Source organism: Rhinoraja longicauda, chromosome 28, assembly GCF_053455715.1.
Source record: "Rhinoraja longicauda isolate Sanriku21f chromosome 28, sRhiLon1.1, whole genome shotgun sequence".
NCBI classification, from domain to species: Eukaryota; Metazoa; Chordata; class Chondrichthyes; order Rajiformes; family Arhynchobatidae; genus Rhinoraja; species Rhinoraja longicauda.
Genome location: NC_135980.1, coordinates 30,913,594 through 30,930,828, shown reverse-complemented (window position 1 = coordinate 30,930,828; position 17,235 = coordinate 30,913,594). Strand labels below are relative to the sequence as shown.

Genomic DNA, 17,235 nt, shown 5'->3' with positions numbered 1-17,235 from the left:
ATACTACCAATTTACTTCTGAACTGATGGAAAAATCTGACAAAATCCAGGCTATTGAAGTTTAGAGAAGATTTGAAGTGGGAAAACATAGAAACATAGAAAATAGGTGTAGTCGTAGGCCATTTGAACCAGCACTGCCATTCAATATGATATCGGCTGATCATCCACAATCAGTACCCCGTTCCTGCTTTCTCCCCATATCCCTTGATTCCCTTAGCCCTAAGAGCTAAATCTAACTCAAGTGGATTGGCCTCCACTGCCTTCTGCGGCAGAGAATTCCACAGATTCACAACTCTCTGGGTGAAAAGGTTTTTCCTCATCTCAGTCCTAAATGGCCGACCCCTTATTCTTAAACTGTGACCTCCGATGCTGCCTGACCCACTGAATTACTCCAGCATTTTGTGTCTGTACTTTTCTACGCTCTATACAGTCAGGGTAGCAAACTTTCAGGTAATAATGTTAATTAATGACCAATGTATGCTGGTACTCCATCCAGCACGTTCAGCCAGATGTGATTGTCAGAGGGCTATCAAACGCAACCAACATCTGCATTTTCATAGAAACATAGACAATAGGTGCAGGAGGCCATTTGGCCCTTCGAGCCAGCACCGCCATTCATTGTGATCATGGCTGATCATCCACAATCAGTAACCCGTGCCTGCCTTCTCCCTTGATATCCCTTGATTCCTCTAGCCCCTAGAGCTCTATCTAACATTGTTCCTTCATACACAATATGGAAAGATTGTTTAGCCTGATGGTGCATTTTGTTAGGATGCTCTATAAGAATGACTGTTGGTGGGGGGGATGAAAGTCAAAGATGACTTTGTGTGTTTGGCTAGATCAATGGCATTGTGACAGAGAACATCTCTCTGGAAGATACAAAGTCGCTGATTGAGAAGTCGGAGGGGAAGCTGAACCTGGTGGTTCTCCGGGATAACGAGCAGTTTCTGATCAATGTGCCGGAGCTGGAGGACAGCGATGATGACCGCTCGGGAATGGAAGGTGAGGGGCCAGGCTGGCTAAGCAGCTTCTCAATTGAAGAAGGGTCTCGACCCGAAACGTCACCGATTCCTTCTCTCCAGAGATGCTGCCTGTCCCGCTGAGTTCCTCCAGCACTTTGTGTCTATCGTCGGTGTAAACCGTCATCTGCAGTTTCTTCCCACACTTCTCAAGTGGCGGCCCATTAACATTCCCTTTCCTTTTATTTTCGATACATAATCGACATAAGGTCATAAGGAATAGGAGTAGAATTAGGCCATTCGGCCCATCAAGTCTACCCCGCCATTCAATCATGGCTGATCTATCTCTGCCTCCTAACCCCATTCTCCTGCCTTCTCCCCATAACTTCTCATTAATGAGATGTAGACAATAGACAATGGGTGCAGGAGTAGGCCATTCGGCCCTTCGAGCCAGCACCGCCATTCAATGTGATCATGGCTGATCATTCTCAATCATACCCCGTTCCTGCCTTCTCCCCATACCCCCTGACTCCGCTATCCTTAAGAGCTCTATCCAGCTCTCTCTTGAATGCATTCAGAGAATTGGCCTCCACTGCCTTCTGAGGCAGAGAATTACTAATCAAGAGTCTATCTATCTCTGTCTTAAAATATACCCACTGACTTGGCCTCCACAGCCTTCTGTGGCAAAGAATTCCACAGATTCACCACCCTCTGGCTAAAGAAATTTCACCTCATCTTCCTAAAAGAACGTCCTTTAATTCTGGGGCTCTGACCTCTGGTCCTGGACTCTCCCACTGGTGTCCAGTCCAGTTAAACAATGCGATGCCTACTCTACATCCTGGAGCTGGCTTGCAGATAAATCAACATCTGTGTTGTTTTTATAAAAAATGAAGGATGAAGCTTGAGTTCCCAGAATGTTCTAATTATCCACAACGTCTCCACAGATATTTCAGATCTGGAGTCTGAACGTCCTGCTTCACCCATGGCTGGGCCTGACCCCCTCAACACGAAGAAGACCAACGGCAGGTGGGTGGTTCACTTGGCAGAGCAACACGGACAATGGCCGGGTGATGGGGCACAGTGCCCGGAGATGGAGACTGGGATACGGACACAGTGACCGGAGATAGAGACTGGGATATGGGCACAGTGACTGGAGATAGAGACTGGGATATGGACACAGTGACTGGAGATGGAGACTGGGATACGGACACAGTGACCAGTGATAGAGACTGGGATACGGACACAGTGACTGGAGATAGAGACTGGGATATGGGCACAGTGACTGGAGATAGAGACTGGGATATGGACACAGTGACTGGAGATAGAGACTGGGATATGGGCACAGTGACTGGAGATGGAGACTGGGATACGGACACAGTGACCAGTGATAGAGACTGGGATACGGACACAGTGACCAGTGATAGAGACTGGGATATGGGCACAGTGACTGGAGATAGAGACTGGGATACGGACACAGTGACCGGAGATAGAGACTGGGATATGGACACAGTGACTGGAGATGGAGACTGGGATATGGACACAGTGACTGGAGATAGAGACTGGGATATGGGCACAGTGACTGGAGATAGAGACTGGGATATGGACACAGTGCCCGGAGATGGAGACTGGGATACGGACACAGTGACTGGAGATAGAGACTGGGATACGGACACAGTGACCGGAGATAGAGACTGGGATACGGACACAGTGACCAGTGATAGAGACTGGGATATGGACACAGTGACTGGAGATAGAGACTGGGATATGGACACAGTGACTGGAGATAGAGACTGGGATATGGACACAGTGACTGGAGATGGAGACTGGGATACGGACACAGTGACCAGTGATAGAGACTGGGATACGGACACAGTGACCAGTGATAGAGACTGGGATATGGACACAGTGACTGGAGATGGAGACTGGGATATGGACACAGTGACCAGAGATAGAGACTGGGATATGGACACAGTGACCAGTGATAGAGACTGGGATATGGACACAGTGACTGGAGATGGAGACTGGGATATGGACACAGTGACTGGAGATGGAGACTGGGATATGGGCACAGTGACCGGAGATGGAGACTGGGATACGGACACAGTGACCAGTGATAGAGACTGGGATATGGACACAGTGACTGGAGATAGAGCCTAGGACATGGACACAGTGACTGGAGATAGAGCCTAGGACATGGACACAGTGACTGGAGATAGAGACTGGGATATGGACAGAGTGACCGGAGATAGAGACTGGGATATGGACACAGTGACTAGAGACTAGGACTTGGACACAGTGACCAGTCATAGAGACTAGGTCATGGATACAGTGATGGGAGATAGAGACTGGGACATGGGCACAGTGACCAGTGACAGAGACTAGATCATGGACGGTAATGGGAGATAGAGACTGGGATATGGACAGAGTGACCGGAGATAGAGACTAGGACATAGGACTAGGACTGGGATATGGACACAGTGACCAGGGATAGGGACTAGGTCATGGACACAGTGACAGAGAATAGAAAGCATGTAATGGGGCCTAGTAGAGAGATAGTGACTATGTTATAGAGCACTGTAACAGAAGTTAAATCTAAGTATAGTACATCTCGTTGTTCCCAAGTATCTACAAACATGTTATTTCTTCAGATTTAAAATTAACTGGTCTAATGTAATTTCCTTTTCACTAAACCGTGTTTCCTTCCATTTTTCCAAGTGCCCTGCTCTAATGACTGTAATGATAGCTTCTAGCATGTTCCCTCTGACAGGCGTAGGTTAAGTGGCCTGTGGTTTCCGACCTTCTGTCTCCATCCCTCTAGAATCAACACAGTCAGTCACCTGATGACATTTCTGACCCATTTTGATGCCAACTGTCCCGTATTAGCCGGGACATCCCGTATTTTGGGCTAAATTAGTCTGTCCTGTACGGGACCGCCCTTGTCACGTATTAGTAGGGTTGCCAACTTCCTCACTCCCAAATACGGGGCAAAGGGTGACGTCACCGCCCAGCGCCCCACGTGACCTCACCCAGCCAGTGGCCACGTGCTTCCGCTCCACCAATGGCGGCCGCCCGGCCTGGGAGCACATGGCCGCTGGCTGGGTGAGGTCACGTGGGGCACGGGGCGGTGACGTCACCTTGTCTCGTATTTGGGAGTGAGGAAGTTGGCAACGCTAGTGACTGGTGAGGAGCTTGTGCACATCTGAAACTTCCCATTCTGGTCCATTCAGAGGTGGGTGGGGGGGGGGGGCGGACTGGTGTGGGAGAGCGGGCTGGTGGGGGGATGGACTGGTGTGGGGGGGCGCGCTGTTGGGGGGGTGGGCTGGTGTGGGGGGGGGTGGACTGGTGTGGGGGGGGTGGACTGGTGTGGGGGGGGCGTGCTGTTGGGGGGGTGGACTGGTGTGGGGGTGGACTGGTTTGGGGGATGGACTGGTGGGGGGGATGGACTGGTGTGGGGGATGGACTGTTGGGGGTGGCGGGCTGGTGGGGGTGGGGGTGGACTGGTGTGGAGGGGTGGACTGGTGGGAGGGTGGGCGGGTGTCGGGTGTCATATCACAGCTGTACAAGACATTGCCTAGTCCACGTTTGGAGTATTGTGTAGGAAGGAACTGCAGATGCTGCTTTAAACCGAAGATAGACACAAAAATCTGGAATAACTCAGCAGGACAAGCAGCTCTCTGGAGAGAAGGAATGGGTGACGTTTCGGGGTCGAGACCCTTCTTCAGACTGAAGAAGGGTCTCGACCCAAAACCTCATCTATTCCTTGGGAGTATTGTGTTCAGTTTTGGTCACTCTGTTGTAGGAAAGATGTTGTTACGCTGGAAAGGACACAGAGATGTTTACAAGGATGTTGCCCGTCGTGAGGGCCTGAGCTGTAGGGTAGAGCTGGATGTTGCCCGTGGTGAGGGCCTGAGCTGTAGGGTAGAGCTGGATGTTGCCCGTCGTGAGGCCTGAGCTGTAGGGTAGAGCTGGATGTTGCCCGTCGTGAGGCCTGAGCTGTAGGGTAGAGCTGAATGTTGCCCGTGGTGAGGGCCTGAGCTATAGGGTAGAGCTGGATGTTGCCCGTGGTGAGGGCCTGAGCTGTAGGGTAGAGCTGGATGTTGCCCGTCGTGAGGCCTGAGCTGTAGGGTAGAGCTGGATGTTGCCTGTCGTGAGGCCTGAGCTGTAGGGAGAGTTTAAGCAGGTTAGGACTTTATTCCTAGGATCACAGGAGGATGAGGGGTGATCTTATAGAGGTGTATAAGATCGTGAGAGGAATAGATCAGGTAAATACAGAGACTTTTATCCAGCGTAGGGCAATCAAGAACTGGAGGACACAGGTTTAAGGTGAAGGGGGAAAGATTGAATAGGAACCCGAGGGGCAACTTTTTTTTTACACAAAGGGCAGTGGGTAAATGGAATGAGCTGCTGGAGGAGGTAGTTGAGGCAGGGACTATCACAACATTTTGTTTTAAATGGACAAGTACGTGGATGGATTGGGTCTAGAGGGATATGAACCAAACACAGGCAGGTGGGTTAGTTGAGGCATGTTAGTAGATGGGACAGATAGACACAAAATGCTGAAGTAACTCAGTGGGTCAGGCAGCATCTGTGGAGAAAAATAATAGGTGAAGTTTCAGGTCGGTACCCTTCTTCAGACCCAAAACGTCACCTATTCTTTTTCTACAGAGATGCAGCCTGACCTGCTGAACTACTCCAGAATTTTGTGTCTATCTTCCAGTATAAACCAGTTCCCACCCACACATTTTGGCAGATGGGGCATGTTGGTTGGCATGGGCAGGTTGGGCCGAAGGGCCTGTTTCCACGCTGTGTGGCAGCGTGCTGCTGACCAGAGGTAAATGGTCTTTTTCATTCTTGTTTTTCAGCTTAAAACCGACCAGAGCCCCAGTGACGGTCCAACCTGTGGCCTCCTTGCCGCCTCGAGGTAAGTACTCAGAGTTGTCCAGCCCATTGAAGTCGCAGGTATTTATTCACAAAATGCTGGAGTAACTCAGCAGGTCAGGCAGCATCTCAGGAGAGAAGGTCCCATTCCCAGTCTGACCTTTCTGTCATGGGCCTCCTCCAGTGCCATAGTGAGGCCCACCGGAAATTGGAGGAACAGCACCTCATATTTCGCCTGGGCAGCTTGCAACCCAATGGTATGAACATCGACTTCTCCAACTTTAGATAGCTCCTCTGTCCCTCTCTTCCCCTCCTCCTTCCCAGATTTCCCTCTATCTTCCTGTCTCCACCTATATCCTTCCTTTGTCCCGCCCCCCTGACATCAGTCTGAAAAATGGTCTCGACCCAAAACGTCACCCATTCCTTCTCTCCCGAGATGCTGCCTGACCTGCTGAGTTACTCCAGCATTTTGTGAATAAATACCTTCCATTTGTACCAGCATCTGCAGTTATTTCCTTATACAGCCCATTGAAGTCGGCGAGTTCCGTTCAGCTATTTTGGTGCTCAGTGATTATGGTTGCAAAGAGAGTCTGGAGAGGTTTGCAGGGGTCCCCATCACGATTTATTCCGAGCAGCTCCGTCACAGAGGACTCTGTGATCTACGGACTGTTCCCAGGGACGCATTCAGAGACTGCCATCGAGTGCTGCTGGATGGTCATCAACTCGGTGAAAGACGCTCGTTGGTCTGCCTGAGCTTTGTTGACCTCCCAGCGGAGCGAGCTGTCCGTGGGGGGATGTTGCTGACTGGGCCCGCTGCAGACTGCAGGAGTACGCATTTACATACTTGAAAGACAATCCATGATTACAGTCGATCTATTTACAGATACATGATAAGGGAATAACCTTTTGTGGAAGGTAAGGCCACCCACTGAGTCTATGTAAACCAGCGATCCCCACACATTAGCACTATCCTACAAACACCAGGGACAATTTACAATTTTACCGAAGCCGATTAATCTACAAACCTGTGCGTCCTTGGAGTGTGGGAAGAAACTGGAGCACCCGGAGAAAACCCACACAGTCACATGCAGAACGTACAAACTACATACAGACAGCACCCGTAGTCGGGATGGAACCCGGGTCTCTGGCGCTGTGAGGCAGCAACTCTACCGCTGCGCCACCGTGCCGCCCAGTAGTCTTTCTTTTGCCGGCTTGTTCTTCACTGGTTTTCAACATACTTTTTAATTTCATTTTCCCAAATCCAGTTATCGAGGACCCAATATACAGCGTCACCACAAAAGCAACAAAGTCACGACCACCAGATGAGTACAATGCCGGGTAAGGTTTGGATTGTAATGAGACTAATGAGACTGTCAGAGTTTACAAGAATCATCCCAGCAATGAGTGGGTTGGCATTTGATGGGCGTTTGTCGGCACTGGGCCTGTACTCGTTGGAGTTTAGAAGGATGGGGGGGGACCACATTGAAACATACAGAATAATGAAAGGCATAAATAGAGTGGATGTGGAGAGGATGTTTCCATGGGTGGCAGAGTCTAGGACCAGAGGGCACAGCCTCAGAATTAAAGGGCGCTCTTGCAGAAAGAAGGTGAGGAAGAACTTTAGTCAGATGGTGAATCTGTGGAACTCATTGCCAAGTCAGTGGATATTTTTAAGGCAGAGATAGACAAATTTGTGATTGGAACGGGTGTCAAGGGTTATGGGGAGAAGCCAGGAAAATGGGATTATGTGGCAGAGGTCAGCCATGATTGAAGGGCGGAGTGGACTCGATGGGCCGAATGGCCTAATTCTACTCCTATAACTTGTAATGAACAGTTAGAGTAAAACGTCATGTATTGGACAGTGATCCATCTGATTTACTGACAGAGTTGAGGGAAGTGCTGGTTTTGTCAGAACATCCTTCATTCTCCATTTGTTTCCACTATTCTCCCCAAGTTTAGTTTAAATATACAGCGCAGAAACAGGCCCTTCGGCCCACCGGGTCCGCGCCGACCAGCGATCCCCGCTCATTAACACTATCCTACACAGACGAGGGTCAATCTTACATTTACACCAAGCCCATTAACCTACAAACCTGCACGTCTTTGGAGTGTGGGAGGAAACCGAAGATCTTGGAGAAAACCCACGGAGTTCACAGAGAGAACGTACAAACTCCATACAAACAGCACCTGCCGAGTTACTCCAGCATATTGTGCCATAATCAACGTCTCCCTGTAGCTCACACCCTCTAATCCTGGCAACGTCCTCATAAAGTCAGGCAGCATCTGTGGAGAACATGGATAGGTGACGTTTCACAGAGTGCTGGAGTAACTCAGCGGGTCAGGCAGCATCTGTGGAGAACGTGGATAGGTGACGTTTCACAGAGTGCTGGAGTAACTCAGCAGGTCAGCCAGCATCTCTGCAGAACATCGAGGGGTGACGTTTCAGGTTTGGACCCTTCTTCGGACTCAGAGGTCTAAAGACAGACCCTGACAAAATGTCACCTATCCATGTGCTCCAGAGACGCTGCCTGACCCATTGCAGCACTTTGATGCCAGCATCTGCAGTTCCATGGAGGTGTACGATGTGTTTGTAGAGCAATCACGGCCAGTCTGAAGTAAATGGACCAACGTGGTGATGTTTTGGTTCGGGACCCTTCTTCAGACAATCTGTTCAGACGTCAGTCTGAAGAAGGGTCCTGTAACCCTGTGCGTTGCCAGCCCAGCGGTTGGGAACCTGGACATTGGCCATGAACCAAACGTTGGGAGGGATCGAGGTCACGGTGTTTTGCTGTCTGTCCTCAGCTACAGTCCAGACATGAAGGTGGCGACGTTCGTGAAGGACGCCAACGTGGGCTTGCAGCTAGCGGGAGGCAATGACGTCGGCATATTTGTGTCTCGGGTCCTCGATGAAAGCCCTGCCGCCCGGCAGGGAATCCAGACAGGAGATCAGATCCTAAAGGTGAGAGAACATGAAGTTCCTGATTATCACTGTACATTACATGGGTGGCACGGTGGCGCAGCGGTAGAGTTGCTGCCTTACAGCGAATGCAGCGCCGGAGACCCGGGTTCCATCCCGACTACGGGCGCTGTTAGTATGGAGTTTGTACATTTACCTGCGTGGGTTTTCTCCGAGATCTTCGGTTTCCTCCCACACTCCAAAGGCGTGTGGGTTTGTAGGTTAATTGGCTTGGTAAATGTAAAAATAAATTGTCCCTAGTGGGTATAGGATGGTGCTAGTGTACGGGGATCGCTGGTCGGCGCGGACCCGGTGGGCTGAAAGGGCCTGTTTCCGCGCTGTATCTCTAAAATTAGACACACAGCTTGGAAACAGGCCCTTCGGCCCACCGAGTCCGTGCCGACCAGCGATCACCCCGTACACTGGCACTATCCTACAAACACTAGGGACAATTCACAATTTTTACAGAAACAAATTAACCTACAAAACTGCACGTCTTTGGAGTGTGGGGGGGAACCGGAGAACCCGAAAGAAACCCACGTGGTTGCAGGGAGAACGTACAAACAGCACCCGTAGTCGGGATCGAACCTAGGCCTCGCAGATACAGTACCAGTGTACAGCAGTCGTACACTGAGACAGTGAACAGTCTCCAGGTATGGGGCCATTTTCAAGTCCCAGTTGGTGTGGGTGCAGGGATCTTAACCTGACCATTGTCAGGGCTCCTGAATTGAATTGAATTGAATAAGTTTATTGGCCAAGTATATACACATACAAGGAATGTGCCTTGGTGCTCCGCTCGCAAGTAACAACACGAACATACAATAAACAATTAAGAATAAAGCATAAAACATTAAAACATTAATAATAAAATATTATCGTTTAAACATGTGAGCGAAATAAGACGACAGACTTTTGGTTGTTGAGTAGAGCTACTGCTCACGGACAAAAGCTGTTTTTATGTCTGGCTGTGGCTGCTTTGACAGTCCGGAGTCGCCTTCCAGAGGGAAGTGTTTCAAAGGGTTTGTGGCCAGGGTGAGAGGGGTCACAGGTGAGAGGGGTCAGAGGTGAGAGGGGTCAGAGGTGAAAGTGGTCACAGATGAGAGTGGTCACAGGTGAGAGGGGTCACAGGTGAGAGGGGTCACAGGTGAGAGGGGTCACAGGTGAGAGGGGTCACAGATGAGAGGGGTCAGAGGTGAGAGGGGTCACAGGTGAGAGGGGTCAGAGATGAGAGGGGTCAGAGGTGAGAGGGGTCACAGATGAGAGGGGTCACAGGTGAGAGGGGTCACAGGTGAGAGGGGTCACAGGTGAGAGGGGTCAGAGATGAATAAAATCCCCCCTTGACCGACAATTGCAAAGATGATGATTTACGTTTTCACTAAACCACTCAACGGTTGATTCTCTTTCCCTGAACAGGTGAACAACGTCAGTTTCCAAAACGTCACGCGTGAGGAGGCAGTGCTGTTCATGTTGGACATTCCCAAAGGGCAGCCGGTGGAGATCAGAGCTCAGCGGAAGGAGGATAGTGAGTGGGAAACTCTTGCCTTCTGCATGTGTCAGAGTAACTACTTCTCCTGCCCAACCAGAGGGCTGACCCTTGCGGGCGTGTCTGTGATTCCCAGCCTCGAACTGCCCCTCAGCAAAGAGCTCTCTATCTGGAAGCCAGCCCAAGCCACGAGATTCACACCACCATCCCAGCAGCAAGGCCACTAGACCAGTTCAGTTCAGTTTAGTTCATTGTCACTTGTACCGAGGTGCAGTGAAAAGCTTTTGTTGCGCGCTAACCAGCTAGCGGAAAGACAATACGTGATTCCAATCAAGCCATTTACAGTGTACAGATACATGATAAGGGAATAACGTTTAGTGCAAGGTAAAGCCAGCAAAGTCCGATCAAGGATAGTCCGAGGGTCACCAAAGTGGTAGATAGTAGTTCAGCTCTGCTCTCTGGTTGTGGTAGGATGGTTCAGTTGCCTGAAAACAGCCCCGGGAAGAAACTGTCCCTGAATCTGGAGGTGTGCGTTTTCACATTTCTGTACCTCTTGCCCGATGGGAGAGGGGAGAAGAGGCAGTGACCGGGGTGAGACTGGTCCTTGATTATGTTGCTGGCCTTGCCGAGGCAGTGTGAGGTGTAGATGGAGGCGATGGAAGGGAGGTTGGTTTGTGTGATGGTCTGGGCTGTGTTCACAATTCGCTGCAATTTCTTACGGTTTTGGATGGAGTTGTTCCTAAACTGTGCTGTGATGCATCCTGATGGACTGCTTCCTACGGTGCTAGGGGACACCTGGCTCTACACTGGATGCCATGTGCAGCGGAGTGGGTGATCGCAGGTACAGGAGCTCAGGCTGCCCTTCCTCCCCATGACTGTGAGTTCCTTCATTTTCCACTTAGTTTAGTTTAGTTTAGAGATACAACGCAGATACAGGCCGATCGACCTATCAGCGGTCCCCGCACACTAACACTATCCTACACACACTAGGGGCAATTTACAGTTGTACCAAGCCAATTGACCTACAAACCTGCACGTCTTTGGAGTGCCCTTCTGACAAAGATTGACAGGCACAAAATTCTGGAGTAATTCAGCGGGCCAGGCAGCATCTCTGGAGAGGAGGAAAGGGTGACGTTTCTGATAATAATTAGGTTCCTTTTCCTGAAACATTGACTATTTCTCTCTCCGTAATCTGCTGAGCACTTCCAGCATTTTCTCTTTTTGGTTTGTATTATTCATTGTAGCTGAGGTGTAGATGGAATCGATGGAAGGGAGGTTGGTTTGTGTGCTGGTCTGGTCTGTGTCCACAACTCTCTGTGATTTCTTGTGCCCTTGGATGGAGCTGAGAGAGGCTGGGTTATCGCTAGGGGTTGCCAACTATCTCACTCCCAAATAAGGGACAAGGTGACGTAATCGCCCCATGTGACCTCACCCACTCCCACTCCACCAATGGCGGCCGCCCGGGCCGGGCCTGGGGTTGCTATGCAACCTCCGTTAGGCGGCGCCCAGTACTCCGGCCCTACACTGTCGGGGCCTACACTGTCCGGGCCTACACTGTCCGGGCTTACACTGTCCGGGCTCACACTGTCCGGGCCTACGCTGTCCGGGCCTACACTGTCCGGGCCTACACTGTCTGGGCCTACACTGTCTGGGCCTACAGTGTCCGGGCCCACACTGTCCGGGCCTACACTGTCCAGGGCCCACAGTGTCCGGGCCTACACTGTCCTGGCCTACACTGTCCAGGCCCACACTGTCCGGGCCCACAGTGTCCGGGCCTACACTGTCCGGACCAATTTCTGGGCCAACAGCGTCCGGCTTACACTGTCCGGACCTACAGCGCCCCCCGGGCCTAATACGGGACAAGGGCGGTCACGTAAGGGACAAACCACTTTAGCTCAATATACGGGATGTCCCGGCTGATACGAGTCAGTTAGCAACCCTAGTTATCACGACTATAAAACAATGGGTGCTGTCTTCAATACATTTCACGTTCTGTGGCGAGGGAACAAGAAATACAGATTCCATTCCCAGAACTGTATTTGTTTTTCTTTTTTTAAAAGCGATAATTTGTAATATTTGAATTAAATGTAAGTTGTTGGAAATGGAAGTTCTGCCCACTGTGATTCGCCAGTAGTTTATATAAATACAGACTGATGTCGGACGTCTTTTCTTTCAGTTTATAAGAAAATGATCAACTCCAACGTTGGCGACTCGTTCTATGTGCGAACCCACTTTGACTACGAGATTGAAGGGTCCCAGGACCTGAGCTTCAGGAGAGGCGACGTGTTCCGGGTCATCGATACGATGTACAAAGGGAAGCTGGGATCGTGGTATGCTGTGCGGATTGGAGCGGACATGCGAGAGCAGGAGAGAGGCAGCATCCCCAGCAAGAACAGGTCTGATCCCACCTGCATCTCTCATAGGGTCGCCAACTGTCCCGTGTTAGCCGGGACATCCCGTATTTTGGGCTAAATTGGTTTGTCCCGTAAGGGACCGCCCTTGTCCTGTGTTGGCCCCGGGAGGGCGCTGTAGGCCCGGACAGTGTGGTAGGAAAAAAACTACAGATGCTGGTTAAAATATGTGCCTGCCTTCTGGACAGTGTCGGTGTGGTGCGGACAGTGTAGGCCCCGAGGCTCTGGCGCTGCCTAATGGAGGTTGCCTAGCAAACCATCTCCCAGGTAGCTGGAGTAACTCAGCGGGTCAGGCAGCATCTCTGGAGGGAAGGAATGGGTCTCGACCCAAAACGTCACCCGTTCCTTCTCTCTGGAGATGTTGCCTGACCTGCTGAGTTACCCCAGCTTTTTGTGTCTACCTTTGATTTAAACCAGCATCTGCAGTTTTTTTTCCTACACAACCCGCCTCCCGGCCCGGGCGGCCACCATTGGTGGAGCGGGAGCACGTGGCCGCTGGCTAGGTGAGGTCACATGGGGCGCGGGGTGGTGACGTCACCTTGTCTCGTATTTGAGAGTGCTATAGTTGGCAACCCTAAACACTGTACAAAGTCCAGTCTTAACCATGTGTTTCATTGACCTTTCATCTTTCTGTGGCTCAAGAATTTGCCAATCAATAGTTTTATTTTAGAAACAAGGAACTGTAGATCATGAGGTCATAAGTGATAGGAGCAGAATTAGGCCATTCGGCCCATCAAGGCTACTCCGCCATTCAATAATGGCTGATCTGTCTCTCCTCCCTAACCCCATTCTCCTGCCTTCTCCCCATAACCTCTGACACCCGCACTAATGAAGAATCCATCTACCTCTCCCTTAAAAATATCCATTGACTTGGCCTCCACAGCCTTCTGTGACCAGACGCTGGTTTATACTAAAGATAGACACAAAGTGCTGGAGTAACTCAGCAGGTCAGGCATCATCTCTGGAGAAAAAGAATGGGTGATAATAATAGATACATAGACAATAGGTGCAGGAGGCGGCCATTCGGCCCTTCGAGCCAGCACCACCATTCACTGTGATCGTGGCTGATCATCCACAATCAGTACCCCGTTCCTGCCTTCTCCCCATACCCTTTGACTGCGCTATCTTTAAGAGCTCTATCTAACTCACTTTTGTGAATTGGCCTCCACTGCCTTCTGAGGCAGAGAATTCCACAAATTTACAACTCTCTGGTTGAAAAAGTTTTTCTTCATCTCCGTTCTAAATGGCCGACCCCTTATTCTTAAACTGTGGCCCCTGGTTCTGGACTCCCCCCAACATCGGGAACATGTTTCCTGCATCTACAGCAGCGAGTCCAATCCCTTAATAATGTAATATGTTTCTCTTAGATCCTCTCTCATCCTTCTAAATTCCAGTGAATACAAGCCCAGTCGTTCCATTCTTTCATCATTTGACAGTCCCGCCATCCTGGGAATTAACCTTGTGAATCTACGCTGCACTCCCTCAATAGCAAGAATGTCCTTCCTCAAATTAGGAATTCGGGTCGAGATCCTTCTATCGTCTGAAAGTAGGAGGTAGCCTCAACTACCTCCTCTGGCAGCTCGTTCCACATACACACCACCCTCTGTGTAAAAAGGTTATCCCTCAGGTTCCTATTAAATCTTTCCCTTCTCACCTTAAACTATTGTCCCCCAGTTCTTGATTCTCCTACTCTGAGTAAAAGACTCTGCGCAACTCGACCCTATTTATTCCTCTCGTCATTATGTTCACCTCTGTAAGATTACCCCCCATCCTTCTGCGCTCCAAGGAATGAAGTCTAAGCCTGCTCAACCCCTCCCTGCAGCTCAGACCCTCGAGTCCTGGCAACATCCTCGTAAATATTCTTTGCAATTTTTCCAGCTTAAAGGATCACGAGGTATCAAGTCCCTCGGTTCCAACGACGAGTAGAATATCAGACGCACGTACACAATTAAGGCAGTCAAACTCAGGAGTAATGAATGTGTAATGACTGTGTAATTATGTTTTATTTATAGAGGGAAGGCAGTGTGGTTTATTTCTGTGTATTATGTCAATATATCATGTGGCCAGAGTAAGTAGTCAGACGTCATCACTGTGATCACCGCGCACAGTTTAAATAAACACTGGTGCTAGCCTGAGATCCTGCCATCTGTAACTGTAACAGTAATATATACCGACCCCTGACCACATTTCCAATATTAATTTGTTTTAAATTCATAATCGAGATATCAGCATCTCACCTAGAATCAGGGGCAGTTTCAGGCAACTGAACTGGTCCTGACTTCCCATCTACCTCATTGGAGACCCTCGGACTGTCTTTATTTGGACTTTATCTTGCACTAAACGTTATTCCTTTTATCCTGTAACTGCACTGTGGACGGCTCGATTGTGACCATGTATAGTCCTTCCACTCACTGGATAGCACGCAACAAAAAGACTTTCACTGCAGATAGACACAAAATGTTGGAGTAACTCAGTGGGACAGGTTGCATCTCCGAAGAGAAGGAATGGGTGACGTTTCGGGTCGAGACCCTTCTTGTCTGAAGAAGGGTCTCACCCATTCCTTCTATCCAAAGATGCTGCCTGTCCCGCTGAGTTACTCCAGCACTTTGTGTCTGGCTTCGGTGTAAACCGGCATCTGCAGTTCCTTCCTACACAAGCTTTCACTGTACCTCGGTACACATGCCAATAATAAACGAAACGAAAGATGGCATGGATTCCAGGGAGAGCTAATTGATTAGATACATAATTGACTTGATGGTAGTAAGCAGAGGTTGATGGTGGAAGGCTGTTGTTCAGACTGGAGTAGGGTTGCCAACTTTCTAACTCCCAAATAAGGGACAAAAGGTGACATCACCGCGCGCGCCCCACGTGACCTCACCCAGCCAATGGGCCACGTACTCCCGCTCCACCAATGGCGGCCCCCCGGGCCAGGAGGCGGGTTGCTACGCAACCTCCATTAGGCGAACACACTTGGCCCCGCTCCCCGAACACACTCCGTTAGCCTACAGTGTCTGGGCCTACAGCACCCAGGCCTTCAGTATCCGGGCCTACAGTGCCCGGGCCTACAGTGTCCGGGCCTACAGTGTCCGGGCCTACAGTGTCTGTGCCTACAGTGTCCGGGCCTACAGTGTCCGGGCCTACAGCGGCCCCCGGCCCTACAGTGTCCCGGCCTACAGCACCCCCAGGCCTAATATGGGACAAGGGCGGTCCCGTACGGGACAAACAAATTTAGCACAATGTACGGGATGTCCCGGCTAATGCGGGACAGTTGGCGACCCTAGACTGGAGGCCTGTGACTAGTGGTGTGCCACAAGATTCAGTGCTGTCGTGGGACAATAATCTACCGTGGTGTTTGTTGTTGATCTGTTCCGCGCAGAGCTGAGCAGATCGCCAAGGTTGAAATACAGAAAGTCAGCACCAGCTCGTCGGCCGGCCCGCGGGCAGAGTTCTGGAAGATGCGCGGACTGAGGGGGGCCAAGAAAAACATCCGGAAAAGCAGAGACGACCTTTCAGCCTTGACCATCCAGGGCAAGTTCCCGCCCTACGAAAGGGTGGTGCTGAGAGAAGGTACGGAAACGAGTGAATCAGATGAGAGACACAAAGTGCTGGAGTAACTCAGCGGGTCAGGCAGCATCTGTGGAGAACATGGATAGGTGACGTTTCACAGAGTGCTGTAGTAACTCAGCGGGACAGGCAGCATCTGTGGAGAGAAGGAATGGGTGACGTTACGGGTCGAGACCCTCCAGACTGATTCGGAGTCTGTTCTGTTTTGGACAATTTTAGTTAGCACATCTTCAGTTTTAGTTTTACAGGCGCAGTGTAGAAACAGGCCCTACGGCCCAGCGAGCCCACACTGACCAGCGAGCCCACACTGACCAGCGAGCCCACACTGACCAGCGAGCCCACACTGACCAGCGAGCCCACACTGACCAGCGAGCCCACACTGACCAGCGAGCCCACACTGACCAGCGAGCCCACACTGACCAGCGAGCCCACACTGACCAGCGAGCCCACACTGACCAGCGAGCCCACACTGACCAGCGAGCCCACACTGACCAGCGAGCCCACACTGACCAGCGAGCCCACACTGACCAGCGAGCCCACACTGACCAGCGATTACCCCTACACTAGTTCAACTCGACACACCAGAGACAATTTACAGAAGCTAATTAGCCTACAAACCTGCATATCTTTGAACACTGGTTAGTGCTGCTGGACGGGGTGATCGCTTGTCGATGTGGACTCAGTGGGTGGAAGGGCCTGTTTCCACACTGTATCTCTTAAGTCTAAAGTAAAGCCTAAAACCTCTGATACACGACTGATGTGTCCACAGATGGCCTGAGATTCCTGTCATGTCATAAGTGATAGGAGCAGAATTAGGCCATTCGGCCCATCAAGTCTACTCTGCCATTCACTCATGGTTGATCTTTCTCTCCCACCTGACCCCATTCTCCTGCCTTCTCCCCGTAACCCCTGACACCCGCACTGATCAAGAATCTGTCCATCTCTGCCTTAGAAATATCCACTGACTTGGCCTCCACAGCCTTCT

The 17,235-nt window shown here is 50.6% G+C and overlaps 1 protein-coding gene across 1 annotated transcript in view; it reads left to right on the top strand.

The window, feature by feature from the left end:
• The window catches only part of LOC144607436 (tight junction protein ZO-3-like), a 48,067-nt gene that overhangs the window by 18,534 nt on the left and 12,298 nt on the right, over positions 1 to 17,235 (top strand). The window contains exons 7-14 of the mRNA XM_078424292.1: positions 839 to 1,001; positions 1,903 to 1,984; positions 5,821 to 5,879; positions 7,102 to 7,174; positions 8,639 to 8,795; positions 10,206 to 10,314; positions 12,452 to 12,671; positions 16,063 to 16,253. Coding sequence (XP_078280418.1) covers positions 839 to 1,001; positions 1,903 to 1,984; positions 5,821 to 5,879; positions 7,102 to 7,174; positions 8,639 to 8,795; positions 10,206 to 10,314; positions 12,452 to 12,671; positions 16,063 to 16,253 — 1,054 coding nt within the window. The remainder of the gene's footprint in view (positions 1 to 838; positions 1,002 to 1,902; positions 1,985 to 5,820; positions 5,880 to 7,101; positions 7,175 to 8,638; positions 8,796 to 10,205; positions 10,315 to 12,451; positions 12,672 to 16,062; positions 16,254 to 17,235) is intronic.